Source organism: Platalea leucorodia, assembly GCF_965183815.1.
Source record: "Platalea leucorodia genome assembly, chromosome: 6".
Classification (NCBI taxonomy): domain Eukaryota; kingdom Metazoa; phylum Chordata; class Aves; order Pelecaniformes; family Threskiornithidae; genus Platalea; species Platalea leucorodia.
In genome coordinates this window covers 66,378,036-66,399,316 of record NC_138828.1, presented here as the reverse complement: position 1 = coordinate 66,399,316, position 21,281 = coordinate 66,378,036, and the positions used below count along the sequence as shown (strand labels likewise).

General features: G+C 37.5%; 1 protein-coding gene across 1 annotated transcript; it reads left to right on the top strand.

Moving 5' to 3' along the window:
- Positions 1 to 356: 356 nt before the first annotated feature.
- Positions 357 to 21,020, top strand: PI4K2B (phosphatidylinositol 4-kinase type 2 beta; the record flags this gene model as incomplete). The annotated part of the gene is made up of 10 exons (XM_082316215.1): positions 357 to 648; positions 4,983 to 5,140; positions 10,418 to 10,618; positions 11,136 to 11,267; positions 12,656 to 12,809; positions 13,451 to 13,518; positions 14,026 to 14,125; positions 16,547 to 16,680; positions 17,765 to 17,824; positions 19,432 to 21,020. The coding sequence occupies 10 exons, from the start codon at positions 357 to 359 to the stop codon at positions 19,603 to 19,605; spliced, it is 1,473 nt and encodes a 490-aa protein (XP_082172341.1). The 3' UTR covers positions 19,606 to 21,020.
- Positions 21,021 to 21,281: the final 261 nt, after the last annotated feature.

Genomic DNA, 21,281 nt, shown 5'->3' with positions numbered 1-21,281 from the left:
CGTTCCTCGGCTGCAGTTTTGCCGCGGGGCATTAATTCTTTGCGCGTTGATTGCCAGCCCCGCGGCCGGTCGCTGGCCCGGGGAAGCCCCGGGACCCCGCACCGGCCCCTCCTAGGCCCGCCGTCGGTGGCCGCTCGCACGCGCGAGACGGTTTGCCGCCGGGGGCCGCGGCCCCTTTAAGGCAGGTAGCGGCGGCGGGGCGGGGCGGGGCGCCGGTGCCGCGCGCACGCGCAGGGCCGTGACAGGAGCGGCGGCGGCGGCGGCGGAGCGAGAGCGCCATGGGCTGCGGCGGAGGGGCCTGAGCCCGCCCGGCGGCGCCGCCTCCCACCGCGCTCGGCCCCCGGCCGCGGCCGCCCATGGCGGAGCCGGGTGCTGAGGAGCCCGATGAGCGGCTGCTGCTCCTCGCGGAGCCGGCGCCTCAGGGAGGGCCGCCCTGGCGGGGGCCGCAGGGGGTGAAAGCCGCCCCCGGCGGGGCTGTGCGGCTGTGTGGGGAGCTGGGGCTGCAGGAGGAGGAGGAGGAGGAGGAGGGTGAGGAGGACTCGGGGCCCGAGGGGGATGGAGAGGACGAGCCTCTCCTGCGGGCGTCGGGCACCGGCCGCGGCCGCCGAGCGGGCGCCGCCTGGGAGAAGGAGCCCCGCGCCGCCGCAGGTAGGGCCCGGGGCCGCCGCCTCCCCGCCGGGCTCGGCCGAAGGCGGAGGGGGGTGCGGGGGTGCGCCGGCGCGGCGAGGGGCGGGGGGCTGTGCCCGGGTTGGGCTGCCCGGGTTGGGCTGCCCGGGTGCCGCCGGGGCAGAGGAGCGGTACCCCCTGCCCTGTCCTGCCGGCGAGGCTGGAAACAAAATAGCTGTAGGGGCTGAAGTCCGCCTGATGCGCCGTGCCCGGTGCCTCCGTGGGGTGTCACGGGGAGCTCATGAGCAGCTTTTATCGAAGGCGTCGTATCAGCGAGGGGCAGAGGTGCGCTGCCCTTGCTCGGCGTGCGGGCTCGCTGACTACAGCGTCTGAAGGGAAAGTGCTGCGGAGGGCTCGAAATTCAAATGCTTTGTCTTTATGTGCAGGGCTGCACGAACTCATTTACATCTTCATGAGTGTCTCCACTGTTACTTCTTGTTCTCTGTCTGCTGTTTTGTTGGGCCTTGCTTTCTTTGTTTCTGTCATATTTTTTGAAACTTCTGGCTTTGCACGTTTTGCAGACTGTGTTCTGTGGTGGGACTGGCAGCTGCTTCCTGAACACTTGGCGAACTCTTGTCAAGTTTTCTATTTATCTCACCTGTTGCAGCAATTACTTCCTTGTGACCCCCATCCTTTCATCCTGTAAAAAAAATTTTATTCTATTTCTGTTCTTTGCTCCAATCATCTGTTCACTTCTTTGTGCCATCACATGTATTAAGAGTCTTAGATGTGGATTCTTCTGTCATATTTTTGGTTTTCATAAAAATTAATCTGCTTTCGATGTTTTGAAATCCAGTCTTAAAGGGAGAAAGAAGTGAAAATTCAGAAATGCAAGAACTTAGTTATGAATTTGAAAAGAAGTGTAAGCATGGCCACTATTTAATTCTAAAGATACAGCCAAGATGATTAACTACACAATATTTGTTGCTTACTTTTTTCTTTAGACTTTCAAGCTTTCTGATTCTGTACAACTTTGTAAATAGATGTACATCTAGGAGAGGTTTGCTGAGGGAAATCTGTGGACTTCTATCACTTAATAGTGTTTAGTGTTGTAATTATACCATAGGATTTCTTGCCAGAGACTGGTAAAAATTGTTCCTTTTGCAACAACAGCATATAAAAAAAAAATCCAAACAAAACCCCCATCAATTTGAGCAAAATAAGTTATGCTAGTAACTTTCTTTTTAGTAGCCATAGAGAGCTTTTGCTAGTGTACTGTTTTTAACCATAAGAAAAAAAAAAAATCTCATTTAACCAATGGTCCCAAGCATAGACCAGACCTGTAATGCAAACATGCCATTAAAACGTTAGAGTTCTCCTGTCTTGTTCCCACAAGACTTAAGATGCGTTAATGAGACAATGCTTCTAGCAAAACATAGGAGTTAATGCTTCAGAGTGGGGACTAGAGCCGTGGGTCTTGCACCACTGGGGCAATTAGGATGGTGAATGCAGGGTGCTACTTGGGGTCTGCCCCAAGAGCATGTAAGAAAATCTCAGAACTGTGATTGATCGCAGCATCTCACCTCTTGCTCCTGTTTGCTTGTCCTTACCTTTTCTGTATGTCTAACACTTGAAGGTACAGGATTGCTTGGTGTGTCAGGTGGAACAAACATGCAACAGATGTTATTTGTGCATGTTATTGCAACATGGAGAGTGTTTTCATAATGGAATTATGGTCAGAATATGAGACTCTGTATAGAAAAAGATGGAGTTGATTGAAGGGACTACTTCTAATTATGTTAATGTTGAAATAGTAAAAAGCTGGTTTAGTATTGAAGGAGTTCATACATGTTACTCTTGCAAAGTGTGTTAGTTTAGCTTATGTCATGTTAACTTGATGGAAGAACAGGTTGAGGTGCATACATGAATGATAGCATTTATATCTTCTTTGGCACGTCCTCATCATTCAAGTATAGCAGCTTCACAGCCTTAAGGCCTTGTCCAAATTAATTTGAAAAAAGTTACTGAGCTTGGTAGTTAGACTGTGCATGTGTGAGACCTGATCTCCTGAGTGGGAGTTTAATGAGAAGAGTAGCTTTCAAGAGCGGTTGCAAGAAAAAACCTTGATTAGTTAGAATTCTAAGTTTAGAGACTGTACTGGGAGTGTTCTGACCGTAACATACTCTCACAGTGGAAAACTTGATTGAAGTAATTTTTGGAGAAGAAACCAACTCAAAAAACCCTGCCACATTCAGCAAATACTAGCTGCAATTAAAATGGAGAGTGTTGATAAACCGAAAGGAAACTTCTTAAAACTGCCAGTTTCCTTGTTTTCAGCCTGTATGGTTTTGTATGGCCGCATCACTGTGGTAACAGAAGGCTTTCTAGTAGTACAGTAGCAATAAGGAACAAATCATAAGTTTCAAAAATTATTTTTTTTTCTTCTTCCTTGAGCATACAGCATAATGTGGTTGGTTTGTTTGTTTTTAATTTGATTTTTCACTGAATATATTTTTCCTGCAGTTATCCTTTATGTTAGAAAAGACATGGTCAAAGAATTTCCTCAAGACAGTGAGACTTCTTATGGTTTTATATTCTGGAATGAATGCACAGACATTAAAAACTGACCTGAGAAAGTTGTCTTCTGCATAGACCGCTTCAGTCCCTGTGATAGAAAGTTTATCTGTAGGTCCTCTTCATCTGGACGATTAGTGTGCAGAGCAATTTAATATGGGTGTTGCATTTTGTTTGGTAACAGTATAATGCACAACCCTGATTTTGCATTCACTGACAAAAACGTATAGTAGTCGCAGCTCAGCTGTATGATGTGATGTTTCTTGGGTAGAGATAGTTGAGGCTTGAATATGAAATAAGAACCACTGATTCAAAGTGACTTTTTTCCATAAAAATAAGTGTATCGTGGGTTTTTTTGGTTTATTTCCCTAACTCACTTAAGTACTTTGTGACAGGGAAATCTTAGAACCCTTTCCCTCTCTCTTGGTGGCTGACTCTATGAAATGCAATTTATTGATTGTCCCTGGCAGTCCCAATAAAAGTCTTAAAATTAAACTGTAGTTTATCACAGAAGTATTGGCCGAGTAGTCTAACAGATTCTGATCCTATGGGTTGTAGTTGTTGGTCCTTAAGAATGAGCTGTTATTAGTTTTAAGGCTTCTCTTCCTGTTGCCAACTTATAAGTTTTCCTATGCTTTGTCCTTTTTAGTTGTTTTTGTTTGGAAGCCATGTTGTTATTTGTGAGTGGTTCATGCAAGCAAATGGTGATGTTCTAGAAAACTTGAAAGAATGTCCTGTGCTACAAAAAGGCATTCCAAACCATCAAGAGTGATTTTTATTATTTATTTTTTATTTGGCTATCCACAGACTGTTTAGGAGTATCTTTTCTGAATGGATTCTGTGTCAGTTGTCATTCCAGAAGAATGTATGTATGTTGTTTTATCTTACACTTCAAGTGCTGAAATGGGAATAAGGCTACTTTATCTGTGAATGTTTAGAGTAACGTAGCTGTTTCTTAATGCAGAAATGAGCCCTAATGTACAGACCCATGAAAGTGCACTCAGTAAGAATGTGGAATAATCCTAGCCTTAAAAGCAAGGTACAGAAATCTACAGTTTCCAAACTTGCAGAGAAACAGTTTGAAAAAGTTTAAAGAGCAATAGAAGTGTTTATTCCCGGCAACTTCTCTTCTAGCTATCTTTCTAAATGTTTGCATAGAGTTTGCATAAATGCCTGCATAGAGCTGATCTTTTGGTTGGTATGCAAAGAAATTCTACAAGTAGTTGATAGTGTTTTCATGTTGGAATGGTGATGGCATGCAGTACTTCACCAGGATATTGGTGCCACTTGTCAGTGCTACATGTAACAGACTGTTTTGTGCATGACATCGCTGTGACTTAGCAGATAATGAACATGTTAGCCAAGCTGTTTAATGAATGGTATGATACCGTGCTAATAGCAGGTAGTGGACACTTTACTTTCAGGTAGCTTTCTCTACAAAAGGACACAAAAATCTTAAGAAAAATCTTTAGCATTTTTTTACAGATATGATTTTGAAGGGATTTTTTTCTTATAGGTTTCCTTATGTAAATAAAAATAAAAATCCTTGAGAAGTATAAATGCTTTGCAGTGGTAGTCTCAAATTAGTTGTTGCAGATTCGGCTGATTTACTTTAAACAAAAGGTTGATTAGATGTGGGTAAAGGAGTGGGAAAACCTGCACTGATTTAATGGACCAAATTTTTCAGTCTGCTATTGAATAGGCCTTAGCAGGGAAGGCTGTTAGCTTTTCAGTGTGTTTACTTATGTTGTTAATTCATAGTACAAATTACACTTAAGGTTGCTTGTTTTCTTATTTTTCAGGGCATACAGGACATACTGCTGATATGAATATATTTTTAGATGATCCAGAATTTGCAGAAATTATTCTGAGAGCAGAACAAGCTATAGAGTGTGGAGTTTTTCCAGAAAGAATCTCTCAAGGATCCAGTGGGAGTTACTTTGCCAAGGATCCAAAAGGGGTGAGCATATTACTGCAAAGTCGGAGACACTATCAGCAATGAGTTTAAAATGGAAATTTAAAAATTCTATTTAAATGGAAATTCATTTAAATAAGTTGTTTAATAATTTATGGTATGCCAAAATCTGTGTTGGCAAAATCAATGCAAGCAATATTTAGATTTCTAATTATGTCTTGCAGCATAAGCTAAGCCAAAATAACTGTTATTTCTCTGTTGCAGTTGTACCATGTTTTGAATGATCTGCACCAAAGAAATAAGGAGAAAATAAAAGGGCCTCTTTAACATCTGAAAACAATTCAGGGATTCTTTTTGTATGTTTTAATTGATTTTGACACAACTGAGCTTCTGGTTTGGGTACTGTTTAGGCTTCTTTAGCCAAGCCTCCTATATTTTTATCTCTTTCCTGTTTAGATAGCCTTTTATTTAGGTCATCTCTCCTTCCTCCTATACGATTGGTAGATGGGCAAGAAGAGTGGTTTAAACAAATCTACCTTCTTACTTGTACTTGTCTGTGGAATCTTAACTTGGAAGATTTGGTTTCCCCTCCCTTAGTGGTAAATGGTACCTTGAATAGTGATCATTGAAGACGTGTCCTAAGGTTACTTTGAGACAGAGAAGTAACAGTTACCTGAATATCTTGCTCAAAAAGTAGCATTTGGATAGCATTATTTAGTAAGAGAAAATGATGTTTCAGACATACTTTCACATAGTTTTCTTTAAATCAGAAATACTTTGTCTGCTTACTGACCTGTGCCAAAAAAGAGGACTCTCAACCCTCACACCTTTGTTCATTTGTCATATCTGATTTTATTTTAAGCTCAATCAGCAGTCTTCTGGTCTTAGGTAGATGTAGGTGTTCATTAGTCGTAAAGATCCCAGTTGTGTTGGACATGGAAGTTGTAACACTTAAGTGCCTAGGTTTTCAGAACATATTCAAGATTGTTGTTCTTCCCTGCATCCCCGAAACGGTCATTTCCCATTCGTTTAGGAAGTATTATTTTTTTGTTTAGCTTTTATTCATATTATTGGTCATTACAGAATATATTTCTGTTTTGCCACTTCGTTATCATAGATGTTTGGTTTGTTTTAATGCCGCTTTTCTGATAATAGTTTTTACACTTTGAGTGAGTGATTTTTAGAAATACATTCATAAATTCATATATTTATTTGTATTAATTCTAAGATGGAAAGCAGCAGAATTACCTCTTCAAAATCTTCTAAGAACTGCTCATTGCAGTTCATACTCCTATGTTCCAGGAACATTTGTTAGTAATGACTCCCTTCATTCTGGTGGAGGAGAGGGTTGGGAGGGAGGGTCTCTCTCTTTTTGAAACTGGAAGGAAAAAAAACCCAACCAACTCTTTCTCTAATCACTTTGTGGGATTCTTGCTGTCGCATACAAGGATGTTAATATGAAAACCTGTTCGAAGTTTTGGCAGACTTTTTAAACTTCAGGTCACTTCTCTACTTCAGTAGTTTAGTTCTTTGTAGGTTTTCAGGTTGCATGCTTATATATACATATTCAAACTTCATACTGTTTTTAAAAAGGTATTTTAAATTAGGATTATATCTTATTTAATATGCAACAGGAAAAAATCTGAGTAAGTAACCAAATACTGGTTTAAATCACTATTTTTTTCAAAAATGCAATGCGTGATATCTCTAAAGAGTATTCTACAGTGTTATGCTAAAAATGCTTTAAAACTGGTTAAGTGGGTTTTTTTGGAGTTTTTCTTAATGCTGTGCAATTGACATCTTTTATTTTTAGAAAGCTAGTGGAGAAATTACTTGGAAAAAATCATACTTGTTCTGGATTTCCATATGTGCAAATCTGTTTTGTCTGATGCTTCTCCAGACTGATTTTGCAGTTTTTTGGTGACTAGCAATTGCCTGAGAGACTCACTGTGCCCTGGGGCTAATGAGAGAATACTTACACATCGTTTTTGTAACTATAGTATTTTGGGTGGAGCACCTTATTTCCTTGTTCCTTACCTGGCGCTTTTCTTGTTGGTTTTACTTCTGTTTTGCAGTGAAGTGTTGTTTTTGTTCCTAGTAGTAACTTGCCTTCCCCCTTCATGCAGGTCATTGATTTGAATGTAAGTAGGAGAAATGAAGACTAAAAAAACACCTTTTTTTTTATGTGGGCCAGAAAAATTTCATTGCAAAATATGAAAGTATTTGCCAACACGGAACTTTGAGAATAATGATACTGAATTCCTAGCAGACTTTCAATTTTGCTTTTATTTTTTGCACTAAATTTAGAGCTTATCTAAATTTGTTATCCATATTAAAGGTCTCATGAAACTTCATTTTGTCAATAGTGCAACTCCCATTTGTAGAATGGATTTCACATTCTGTTTGACAGAGTATTGCATCATTCTACTTCAGACCAGTTTTGTGACTTGCTTTCTCCTATTCTTCTTGAGTAATCTCCTCTTCCTTATGCTGGGAAAGAGCTTATTAAAGACATGCTAGGCCTTCTTACTGGTCAGGTTCTGAAGTGTTTCCCACACTAATACCAAGTTACAGGTAAAATAACCTGTTTCCGTTAGGTCATCTTATTTGCTGATTTGGGTCTATCAGAAAGTTAATAATTTTAATTAGGCAATTTTAGTTTTAACTTTTTGCATTTATTGGCATAATTGTGTACTGATATGAAGCAGTTCAGTACTTAAGCAGCACTGTTGCTGAGTGTTGAATATTTCTGCATTTGTTGTTCATTGTGTAACCAATAAAGTAAAAGACATTGTGTCTGTAACAAGCTGTTCTGCAACATGTTTTTGGCAGTTTAGCTATTGGCTAGTTGGTAATGCCAATGGAGTCAGTCTAGAAATTAGTTTTGACTTGCAACATTAAGACTGGCCTTGGGAGGTTGTCTACATATTGAGCTTTCAGATTCTACTCTGGTCCTCAACATCAGTGGCTCTGCAAAATTTAGCAAGGTTCTAACTTCAGTGAAACCTTGAAAACCATATCTAGATTTGATAGTATAGCACAGTATGGTCCAGGCAAGTAATGGAATGAGCTAAGCTCTTTTTTAAAATGGGCAGTTTGTAGGAAGGATTATCCAAAGAGCAACTCAGAAGAGAGATAATTAATGGCTTGGCATATATTACCAAATACACCACTATGTTTCTGGGAAATAAAAAGCTGCTAGCTTTATTCTGAGCAGGTAGATACCTGTGATTCAATACGAAAAAAAATAAATAACTTTTTAACAATTCTAAACCTAACGTTAGAATTTTGACTAAACTAGTATACCAAGTAAATTCAGTTTCCAAAGTGTTGTGATTTAAAAAAAAAAAAAAAGCGTTCAGAGAACATCCCGGCCTTTCACATTGTGTGGAATATTTATTGTAAGCATAACCTTTTGTGTAGGTCTAAATTGAATTGCATCTGTGCAGTTGCATAGAACTTGCCCATGATTTTGAATGTAACCTTAAAATCACAGACAATAGCGTGCTGAAAACAAGAGAATTTTTGTCAATTTGTTTCCTGCCCCTATTCATAGGAAACTTATTTTATAGGTTGAATGCAAATAGTGATATTTCGTAACTTATTTCTCCTGGTGGTTGATGGGAATGAAACAAAATAGGTGGGCAAGACAGGTGATGATACCTGGTGTCTTGTGTACTCTGTTTACAAATGGAATGAAAGTTCTCTGTAGTTAGTCTTGGACAAAGCATGATTGTCTTGGACAACCTTGGACTAGTTAGATCATCTTGGACAAGGTGGGTGAAAATTCTCCAGAAGCTAGAACAACTAGGCAGGTCCTCTCCCTAACCTAGTTGAATCAGCAGTTACTGAAGCAGACTGCCAGTTTGTGACTGCCAGCAAACTTGTTAGTGACTCAAGAGTGTAAATCAGCTATGAATGTTGGTGCAACAACAGACAGTGTTTAGCTTATCGAGATAGTCACTTTTTTTGATAAGGATTCAGGAAAGTACTAATATGTGAAAATGCTTCTTAAACAGTTCTTAAATATTTATTAGATAAGAATTTGATTTACTTACCATGGTCCTGGGAGAAGGAACGAAGATACAGCATTTCTACAACGTTTCACTTGAGCTATAGAAGAGTCATTACGTGGACTTTATGTACTAGGCTAAAGTTTATCACAGACAGTTGGAAGGTTATATATTTTAGTGTGGCAATAATCTTGTGGTTTGAAGTTAACAAATATAGTATCATGTGCAGGAGGCACCTTGAGAAATCATCTATTTAATGCCTGTGTTGTGGAGCAGGATCATCTTAACATGATTCCTGATGAATGTCTGACTAACCTGTTAGCATCCTGTGACATCCTGTTTTGCAGACTCTACAACCTGGCAGTCTGTTCCAGTCTTGAGCCACTCTTAAGGTTCAAAAGGGTTTTTTCTTTGCAATTTATCTGCTGGGATTTAAGCCTATCATTTCTTGGCTCGTTAACAGTAAACGTGTTGTTCCTTTTTTCTCTATAGCAACCTATTGCGTAGTTTATTTTGCCCCGTTTTCTCTTACGCTAAACAATCCCTGTTCATACAGTCTTTCATTATTCACATTTTTTGTGCTTATTCTCATTGTTTTTTCAACTTTTTCCAGTTTGTTAACAGATTTCTTGAAGCGTAGTGTCCAAAATTGGACACAGTACTCTGAGTAACTTTAAGCTTTTAAGCATTTACATGTCTCCAATGTAAATGGTGGCTGGTAGTGTGAACCATTGTCAGTGTTGAGTTGAGGAATCTACAGCAGTGGTAAACACCACCACTCTTTAGAACTGCAAAGTGCAGAACATTTTAATCCATTCTAACTTAAAGCAATAAATAAAATAGATATAAAAGAGTAAAGGTAACAATTATTAGCATTCTGTATGTTTGTCACTTTCCTGGAACCATTATGTCTTTGTCTGAAATATCTTGTCAATGAGTTAATTGGCGGGCTGAAAATGATTTTTAAAACTACTTTTAAAACCTCCTTTTTTAAAAACTTAGAATATAAAAAAATGTATATTCTAAAATGCAGTCCTCTAATTTTGAAAGACCAGTAAATGTTAGCTGGTTTTGATTTTCTTTTATGAAGAGCTTATTTTGAATTTGTACTACTTCTAGACAAGCATTTGATGATAAATTTATTTGGAATACCATTTTGTTAGTTTATTATTTCATCATCTAAAAAGAGCAACTGTAAAATGCAATGTATAGTATCTAAAATGTACTCGGAAATTAGTTATTTGAAAGTAGTGGTTAATCTTCTGCAACTCAAAACATTCATACTTTAATTTTATATTATTTATCCTAGAAAATTATTGGAGTGTTCAAACCAAAATCTGAAGAGCCTTATGGACATCTAAATCCAAAATGGACCAAATATTTTCACAAAGTTTGTTGTCCTTGCTGCTTTGGCAGAGGCTGCCTCGTTCCAAATCAGGGATACCTCTCTGAAGCTGGTGCCTATCTTGTGGATGACAAGCTGGGGCTTGGAGTTGTACCTAAAACTAAGGTAAAAGTTAAAATACGTAAATTATAGAATGCAAAAAATACATAGTGACAGATTTGTCAGTCTCTGGACTGTAGTTCTGGAGACATGCTTGTATATCATGCATTATCCCCAAGTAATTTATAAACTATTGCAAGTCCAAAGGCACAGTGGCTTGGTGTAGAAATAGTGACAGTGATTTTTGTTTTAAAGGATAGGTTTGTGATCTGAATTGAATATCTTCTTTGGAACCACTTCAGTTTCTAGCATTTTCTGACACTTTTGTGCCTCATGGTTTGGTGAGATTCATCAGCATTGCAAAAAGCAGCATATAAAGATTCCCACTTATATGTCTTTTACCACATTTTTGTTTGAGATATGTAAAATAGCAAATATTCACCTTGTCATATAAAATTTTTCTGTTGGAAGTGCCTGATCCTTCTGTTTTGCTTTTTTGACAACTAAGCATAAAATTTACTGTAAACTTACAATTGAAATAATAAGGAATTCTGAGCTGTGTTTTTAACTTTCATATTTTAAGGTTGTCTGGCTTGTCAGTGAGACCTTTAATTACAGTGCAATAGATCGTGCAAAGTCAAGAGGAAAAAAATATGCTTTAGAGAAAGTGCCAAAAGTTGCTAAAAAGTTTAATCGAATTGGACTACCTCCTAAGGTAAGAGGAAAAATAAGTGATTTGTGCATTTCCTGATTCTTATACAAAACTTTGAATTAAAAAAAACAAAAATATTTATAGGTAACTTCAACAGTAGAACAACCTTGTTGCTTGTTGAAAACTATCTCTGAATGACTGAAGTTTGATAAATATGACTGTTTCTGTGCAAAATCTATTAACTCTGTTACATCGTTCCTTTGTTTGAACTACGTTAATCTCGCCACTTTTTCTACTGGTCTGCAGTCTAGCTTTCTGCTGGAGGAGTAGTAACATGCTAAAATGTTGTACATTGCTCTCTGGTTTTTTTTCTGACTGTTTAGTACCTTTCCTTTCAGTGTCATGTTTTTATATTGCCTAATTGTTTCTCACCTGCAATTCATTTAGTTCTTTCATTTTTCCTAAATCTCCCCCTCCGCCCCCCGCTTGTTTTATTCTTTTAGGCATCCTATTGTGTTCATCCTACCTTCCTTTCATCTTGTGTGCAGTACTCCACTGACTAAAACCTCACATCTTTCTTGCCTTATGAGCCTTATTGTATCCCCAAAATACCACCATGGTGTTCTACTCCTAAACTTTTAAAACACAGGTTATGTACAGCTTGAGTAATGCACTTGTGTCAGTTCCCAGTAATTTTGGTCCATGTGACATACATTATGCAAGCTTGTATCAGCATGGTTATTCTACATGCTATCTGTTGATCCATGTCTCTGCACGTGTACATCTATCTGCATTTTACTTCTCAAATATAAGTCCTCTTTTGAATTTTACTCTCGAGCACCTTTCCTGTTGCCCACACATATGGAGCCTATGCCATCTGTAGTTTTCTTCCTTGGACTCTTTCGGGGAATGTATTTCAGCCATTTTCATACAAAAAGTGTCTGTCTTGAAAAAATGGTTAATGCTGCTGTTCTTGTCCATGAAACATACAAGCTTTTCAGAGAGGAAGACTTTTCTCCCGTAACTTTTGGTGAGTTTCCTATGAACTATTGAACTAAGTGTTTCCAGTGAAAAAGATAATAGATGTTATTTCTTTCTCTTTGTTTCAAATGTTTGTTATACTGAGTGTTAATTTATGTTGAGCTGTCTGGCTACATTTTATTCCTGGTAAACTTGGTGAGTGCTTAAACAAATATTTTAAAAACAAACAAACAAACAAACAACAAACAAAACAAACAATCTATCTAGAAAAAAACCTAATGATTTGAGTCTTACTTTTTTTAGAATTTAGGAATGAAAGAGAAAACACTTAGTAATCTTTTTTTTTTTTAACGTCATACCTCCTGTGTTCTGAACTTTTAAAGTACCTAATCAGTTTTTCTGTTAATGTTAAGATTAGTTATGTGACCTACCCAAGTGCATTTTCCAAATGTAGTTTCTTAATGTTTCAGGTTGGCTCCTTCCAGCTGTTTGTTGAAGGATATAAGGAAGCTGACTACTGGCTCAGGAAGTTTGAAACTGATCCTTTACCTGAGAACACAAGGAAAGAATTTCAGTCACAGTTTGAAAGATTGGTTATCTTGGATTATGTCATCAGAAATACAGGTATTTGTTAGTGTGTCTCAGTATCTATGTACTTTTGTAGGCATAAATGGTAAGCAATGCTGGCTGAAAGCTGCTGCTGAAGGCTTTTAATGCATTTCAGATGCTTTTCGCATAATTGAAGGCCAGAATGTTGCATTTTAAACTTTAAAAAATTGACTTTGGATTCAAACATTAAATATTGCAATATGACAAAATCCAAATAACACTTTTTGGCTGTTACTTGATATTTTTAACCAATGTAAGAATTCAAGAACAAATACTTTCATTATGCTTTATTTCTGTCAGTAAAGTATGTTAATTATTTCCCCAGGAAAAGTGCACACTACAGCCAATCTTTCTGCATAAAATGGATGAAAATAGTTTCTCTTAGCCTTCTTGATATTTTGCTGCCAGTTGGGGAAACTAAAGCAGTAATACATGCCTAAGAACACTTGGTAAATTTTTGGTCTTTCCAGTAAATCAGTTGCCTCAAACATTTCAGTACAGCTAAAACACACATATTGCGATGGAAGAAACTTTTTGAACAGTTTTGCCTGACTCCTTTGGTAATTCTCAATTTACAATATTAGTTGTTGTATGTGACTTTAGATGATGATTTCTTTATAAGTGACATATTGTGACATGCATTTTCCCATTTAAAGACAGAGGTAACGATAACTGGTTAGTCAGGTATGAAAAACAAGATGATGGGCTTGATCTGTCAGATAAGGTAAGAAAATTGTACTCTGAAACTTAGATTCTTTAAATTGTTTAATTTTATAACTTGATCTTGCAGGGGATTAAGTGCATGGCTTTAATCCTGGTGCATGGTCTCAAGAAATATGATAATTGCAAATTATTCTAGGAGAAATAAATGGAAAAGCAATTTCGATTAGACTAGTCTGGATAGAACAGTGCTAGAAGTTATTTTTATTGTGGTGTATTTTTTCTTTACTAGCTTGGGCTATAATAATAATAAAACTGCTCACTGTTGCTCAAGCACATTTTTTCAGCTATTTATGTGCTCTGCTTATCTTGTATTTGGGGGAAGGGCTCCTTTTTAATGGTTGTAGAGTAAGAATTATATGTGCTGGAGTTTACTTGGATACTCCTTTATATTGTTTAAGTTGACTTTAAGCAGTGAAACTAAAAAGTATATTATTTAGTGTTTTTAATGTATTTCACTATTTTTGTAAGTGCATAGGTATCACTTATTTTTGAAATATTCCTTCTGTAGGATAGCCAATGGACTATAACTAAAGAATCTACTATTAAAATTGCTGCAATTGACAATGGTTTAGCATTTCCTTTTAAGCATCCTGATGAGTGGAGGGCATGTAAGTATCGCATTCTTCAATCATCTTCCTTTCAGGAGAGTAACTTCTAAATAAGTATTTTTTTGTTTGGGTTGTTGTAGTAAGAAACTAAGAAATCATCACTGTAGTTATATATTGAATTTTTAAGTAAGGTACTTTTCTTCAGGAAGTTAGCAACAAATGACATTTTTGCAATGGCATATGTGATGTAGTCCTTGTTCATATTTTTTACCTGTGTACCTTTAAACAATATTAATACATAGGTATTCATAAACATACTATGTTTGTATGTAAACTGACTGATGGTGGAATTGGAAAAAATTAGCAACATGTTTCTCATGTCTGTTTTCTTGAAAACCATGATGGAAAGTTACTTGAGTGCAAGGATATGCAAGTTGTCTCTCTAATGGCCAAATTTATATTTCAAAACAAAGGGCACTGTTGTAGGTGAATGAGTAGACAAGTTACATGTTATTTTTACTTGTTCTCAGCTTTAGCTTACTTTGTAGGAGTTAATCTTTAGTGTTTTTGAGCAGACTGAAAATTGGTATTACTGCTAAAGCAAGATTGTACCTGACCACATCTCTGATTACTTATAGTTTAGAGGGAAGTGCCCAACAGGGTTTACAGTTATTTCCGTGGTCTATTAGCCAATCAGGTAATTATGGCAGTTAAGTGTGGGCTAGCTTTGCTGTCAAAAGGCTAGTTAATTACCCCACCCAGAGCTCTGTATAGTCCCAGACATCTTGATACTCAATAGTTACTGTACTACGTATCTCTTGGCTACAGTCACTTCTGCAGCTGTTCTAGAGACATGGCAATTATTGCTTATTTTATACCATCTTTTACTTCAGCATCAAAATTAATAAACTTGGATGATCTTTTAGAATTCTTTTGCAGTTTGACAAGTATGTGACAATTCTGGAAAGGTAAACTTGTAGCATAATGTTGTTTAAAATTGCAGGCTGTTGAGGGGTAGAGCATGTTTTCTTGATGACTAGAGCTGGTTGATTGTCAAGGATAACCTCCTCAAAGCCAGAGAACAGCCTATCCAAAAGGCAGGAAGTTGGTCCAGAATGGATGAGCAGGGAACTCCTGACTGAACTGGGACACAAAAATTAAGTACATAAAAAAAAATGCGGAGACTCCCCTGGAAAAATAGAGACTTTGCCCAAAAGTGCAAGAATGGAGTCTGGAAAGTCAAAGCTGAGCTGGAGTAACAGTAGCAGAGGACATAGGGCAACAAGAAAGGGTTAAGTGAATTAGAAGGGAGAGCGGGACTGAGAAAAAGTGCAGCAAGGACCTAAAGGCAAAAGGCATAAGGAAGAACAAGTTATTCAGTGCTGACTTTGCCCCAGTTTTCACTTGTAAGATTTGCTTTTAGGTGTCAGAGCTCATAAGCAGAGCCTCTGAGAATGAATGTTGTCACTCATTCAGACAACACCCAAAGCAGAAGAAAGGGGGCATTTAAGCAAAATGGACGTACAGAAGTTCATAGGAGTAGATGGGATGCGTTGGAAACATGATGGGAGCTGGCTGATGTTGTGAGGCTGTTTTCTCGTCGCTCTTGAAAGACTGTAGTAATGGGGGAGGTTGCTGATGACTAGAAAAAGGTAAGCATCACATCCGTCTTCAAGGAGGGCAAGATGCAGGGTACAAGGAATGAAGGGGTAGCCAGCCTAACCTCAGTCCCCATGAAGACTGTGAAGTGAATCCTCCTGGAAGCCATGTTCAAACACATGAAGAACAAGAAGGTGATGGGGAAGCCAGCATGGATTTACCAAGGCCAAACTGTACTTGACTGACTAGACAGCTTTTAATGATAAGATGACTGGTTCAGTGTATGAGAGGAGGGCAGTGAGTACTGATTTTACTTGACTCGATACTGTTTGGTGTCTTGTTTAACATCTGATAATATTAATTACTCCTACAATAGCTCTTGAAACAGTTCTTTAATAGCAATTATGGGAAAAGTTAAGAATGTTTTTCTCAGCATGCTTCAAAGACATTTTAATTAACTAAAAATTTTATTAAAAATTAGTAGCTACTTTTTTTGTTAATTCTTCAGTATGAGTCAAATGTCTGAAAGATTTCTATTTGATTGCAGCCATTATTTTACTCCAAAGGAAACTACATTACTAAACTAGGAGAAGGCCTCTACTGTTGCTTACAGTATTTAATTTATATACCTCTTTTACTTATTGCTTCAACTAAATATTTATTACTTAAATATATTTTCACTGTTTGGAAAAAAGGCTGAGTAGCTGCAAAGCTGCTTTTGTAACTGTAGCCAAAAGAGGTATATGGGGTAACAATGTTGTGAAAAATGGTGTGTTACTGAGAACTTCCAGTAGGCAGCAGAGTACTGTATCAGCGGTAAGCACTTGAGAATTCCATTTTTGCCTGTTGTTAATGATTAAGTGTACTGTTTTTCTGCATTAGATCCCTTTCACTGGGCTTGGCTTTCTCAAGCAAAAGTTCCTTTCTCTCAGGAGACCAGAGATTTAGTTCTTCCTCGCATTTCTGATATGAACTTCGTACAGGACCTTTGTGAAGATCTTTATGAACTATTTAAGGTGAATTGAGTGGTTCTTTGAATTGAGCATTACTGAAATAGCTGATACCTGTAATGGAACAGTTAGATCATTTTTTCCTCTTATGAATTTAACTTCTGTATGTCATGATACTGTGCTATTTTAGCTTTAACACTTGCATGGTAGAAAGGGTTTATATAATTAAGAGGAAACTATATCACTAATCTAGCTAACTGATAGTAATCAGCTCATCTGAAAACATAATTACCTTTTAGATATCCAAGTTTCACAGAATCACTTAAAGCTAGTTAACTTTTATAGCACGAATCTGTGTAAAAACTTTATTTAACATACCTGTGTGGTGTGTATACACTTAACTGTAGCAACCTGAGGAAATCACGTATTTAATGTAACAAAGTACCTGCATACCTTTCATATACTTAATTTTACATACATATATTGTGTGAAGTTGATGCTGAAATCTTGACCATGTTTAAAGTAAGTCAAACTTATTTTAAAGATACTGAAACTGTGCTACAATATTGACATGAAAAGAAGTGTCCTTCTCTGAAACATTCCATAACCAATTGTGTCAGATGTTCAAGTGAAATAATCCAAATGATCAGGATGGAAAGAAATGGAAACTTTAAACTTTTAATGAAAATGCAGCTGTAACGTCAAAACTAGATCCTGAAACACATTCGCAATATTTGCATCTTTGACTCAGTTGTATTCAAAGTGACTCTGGGTTGTCTGTTAAATCCAGTGGAAGTTGAAGTAGTTAATAAATCTGAAGGAGGAAGTATTCTTTTGCCCGAGTAAAGGTGAGAGACAGTGTAATGTTATGTGATGGTATTAAGCCTACCTACCAATGCCCTAAAGTGGTATCCACTGATGTATTTTACTCTTATGATGTGGAACATCCTTCATTTTCACATATGTAAACTTGCTGCAGTAAACAGACCTTTTTGTGGGTCATACTATGACTATTGGAAGCTTCCAAAAATTATTATAATGTTGGTAAATATGACTGTGTATTATGAAATTGATGAATTTGTGTGCTAAATATATAGCTAAAAGTAAATGGGTCATTTCCTATAATAACTGTTTGTTTTCTTTATTAAAGACTGATAAAGGATTTGACAAGTCTACTTTTGAAAACCAAATGTCCGTTATGAGGGGGCAGGTAAGACTACTTTTTAAATTTTTATTTATGTATTTAATTTGCCATCACTTCTCAGCTGTTTTTTTAGAGTGGCAAAAACTGGCTCCTGTTGAATTGAAAGACACTTGAAAGTATTTTAATCTGAGAAGACTAAATTTCTTCTAGAGTTTGTTCTTATTTGCATATAGATGAGATAGCAGAAAGTATGTGCTGATTTTTTTTTTTATTTTTATAGAAGACTTTTGTAAATAATTGGGTTTTATTGGTTTTGTGGGGGATGGGGGAGGACTTAACTATATATTCTTAGAAGGTATTTTAAAAATTAAACACTGGAGAAGAGTCGTAAACTTCGATGGCAAATTTGGTGGCTAATTTTGTTATGTTATTAAAATAAATGTGACTTCATTTTGGAGGGTTAACTTGATTATTGAAATACCTTTCACAAGAAAGCAATATTAGGTAATAAAATTTCTTCATCCTAGCAAATGTCAGAACCATACTTGGAACCAGTCCAGCCATTTTCAGATTAGAAATTCGATGATTAAGTTTTGGGGTTTTTGTTAACACTGAAACAAGAGAGGAGAAGGGTTTTTCCATCTTCTCGCTGTTTTAAAATTTAGATTGGTGTGATGTATTGGAAAACAAGCTTTAGCTAGGAACAAATTTAGTTCATTGTAGGCATAAAATAGTGATTTGTGAAAATGTAAGGGAATTGGACTAGATAAATTAATAGTCCCATTTGCCCTGAATTTATTGAAACCGACTTCTCTGTGTTCATAAATTCAACATGGATAGTTTAAAGCCAGACATTCACAATTCCTGGAGTGGCTTAATCCGACCTTTTCTCTGTAGAGTTTCCTATATCAAAAAGTACCTTGCACAAGACTGCAGCTCTGCTTAGTCAAACATAATCCCAGTTAACATTAGTTATGTGTGGTGGCTAAAAGCCGGCAAACATTACTTATTAAATTGAATTATAGGAATTACTTCTGAAATAACTTTTTTGAGAAGTTTGTGCAGTCACTGCAAGGTCACTTCTGAAGTATTCATCCATCTTAAACTGTGTTAAGTAGCTTTTTTGTGATGAGACAATTGGCTACAGGGAATCTGTTATTTAAGAAAAGGCTTAAAGAAAAAAACCTGATCTATATAATTGAGAGATATCTAGCTAAGGTTGTCTAAACTAATTTCGCACTATAAAGGCTGCATCTGGACCCTTTCTTCACACCCTTTCCCTGAGGTGGATTTCAGCAGAGATTTTTTTGGTGGTGGTTTGGTTTGTTTGTTTTAAATCTCTAGCTATAGAAGAATGTTTCACTGTGGGAGATGTCAGGTTTTCAGGCACGGATTTAGGGAAGAAATGCAGATAATGAGTTATTCTTGGATGTGATTGGAAGTACATCAGCAAATGATGCCTTTTAGCACTGATAGTCAGATAGCAGTAGGATGTCATAATGTTACCATATAAATAAAATATTTCTACTTGCAAGAGAGTATTTTTTAAAAAATAACTTACTTGACAGCGCAGTCCTCTACAGAATTGATTTAAGAGTGGCACCTAAATTTATAAGCCTGCTAGCCACAGTTTTCTTTGCGTGCCCTCACCTTACCTATTTTTACTCTCTTAGATCCTAAACCTTACTCAGGCATTGAAGGATGAAAAAAGTCCCATTCAGCTTGTTCAGATGCCACGTGTGATTGTGGAGCGAAGTAGCACTGGAAGTCAGGGCCGGATCGTTCATCTGAGTAATGCGTTCACACAGACCTTTCATAGTAGGAAGCCTTTCTTTTCCTCCTGGTAGCAAGAAAAATATGTGGGAAGAGTACGTTCCTCTTAACTTTAGAAAGCTACTTCTGTGTAAAGGCTCTGCAATAACGTACTTCTGCTGTATACCAAGAGCTCTGACTGCCGACACCTCAGAACTTAAATTCTAAAGACTTAAGAAATGTATTTTGAATGTAATAAAAGTTTACAATTTTTGTGTCAAAATTGTGAATTCTTATGTCAGGGAACGAGAACAACTTGTCCATATTGTATTTTTATAGGCTAAATTAATGTATTCTGAATAAGGGAGGACACAGAGTTTGCATATGCTGAGAAACTACTTTTGAATACAACAGGAATTCTTTTTGTTTAATATAAATGTGAGAACCTATACACTATCAATTTCTTTTTATATGGTCTTTAAAAAAAAGTGCAGAATGTTATCTTTGATTGTGAAAATGCTTTTCCTTGGAACTTCTTCCTGATATTTTAAGCTGTTTGTAGATTTTTCATAGGCTAGTTACTTGAAAAGTCATGCACTAAAAAAAAAAAAAAATTAAAAAAAAATCAATCTATCCTTGACAAACAAGTGAAGAAAGGGAGAAGGGAAAAAATGCTCCAAATAGGTTTTTTGCACGTGGGGACCAAAAATAGTTAAATAGTTGAATTACAGCAAAATTCAACCTGAGTAAGTACACATAGTTCCTACTGTGACAAAATAAACTGAGTGTACATTTCACAGGTTGAAATTTCACCTGTAGCTTTTGCAACTTGTGTATTTAAGCACATGTACGGAAAATTGTGATATTTCTGTACAGATCCATCACAACGAAAGAATCGCACCATGTTGTTGTAGGTTTGTTTTGCCATGTGCACGTGAATGTGTTCATCAGCAGTCACCAAAGTGGTCCTGCACTATTAATGACAGAAGCACTGATGTGTTCATCACAAAGCCAGTCTGCCTTCTAAATTTCTATCTAAACACAGTTATTTTTTTGACTGGAGGGAAAAAAAAAAAAAAAAGAGACTGTGATACCTAGAGCACAGACACTTACTATCATACCCTTAGCAATGTCATCCTCATCTGCCCCTTGCCATTTGCATTTATGCTTAAGTTACCTGGTTTAAGACTTGATGGTCATGTTCCTAGATCTGTGGCTTGTGTAAAATGTTAGATATTTTTATTTTAGTAATTTTCTGGACAGTTAAGACTGGGAATGGGAGAAAAATTGCTGCTTTTATGAAACTTTCAGTATTTCAGACATTGCTGTATTTTGTAATTCTAAGCAATACTGTTGAACTCAAAAATAACGAAATGCTTGTATTTTATATAATTTTGAGTGGATGTAAATATTGATGTAGCATGTCAGCCATTCACATGATTAACTGAAACGTTTAAGCCTTAAATGTAAAACTGACTGTACGGTGGAGTTCAAAATAAGACTGAAATGACAACCTCTCTAACCTTCCCGTGATTGTTTTCACCCGAACAGTTTATTAAAATAGTAAAGGCGATGTTTATGTACCAGACATGCCACCGAAGACGATAAACGTCCTCGTCTCAAAGGCGCGGGGCGGTGCCGGTGCCGGTGCCGGTGGGCCCCGCTGCCGGCCTGCTTCACCCGGCCCCGGCCCCGGCCCCGGCCCGCTCCTCTGCCGCGGCCGTGGGGCCGCCGTACCGCTGGGGGGCGCCGCAGCGCCGGCTGCCCTGCG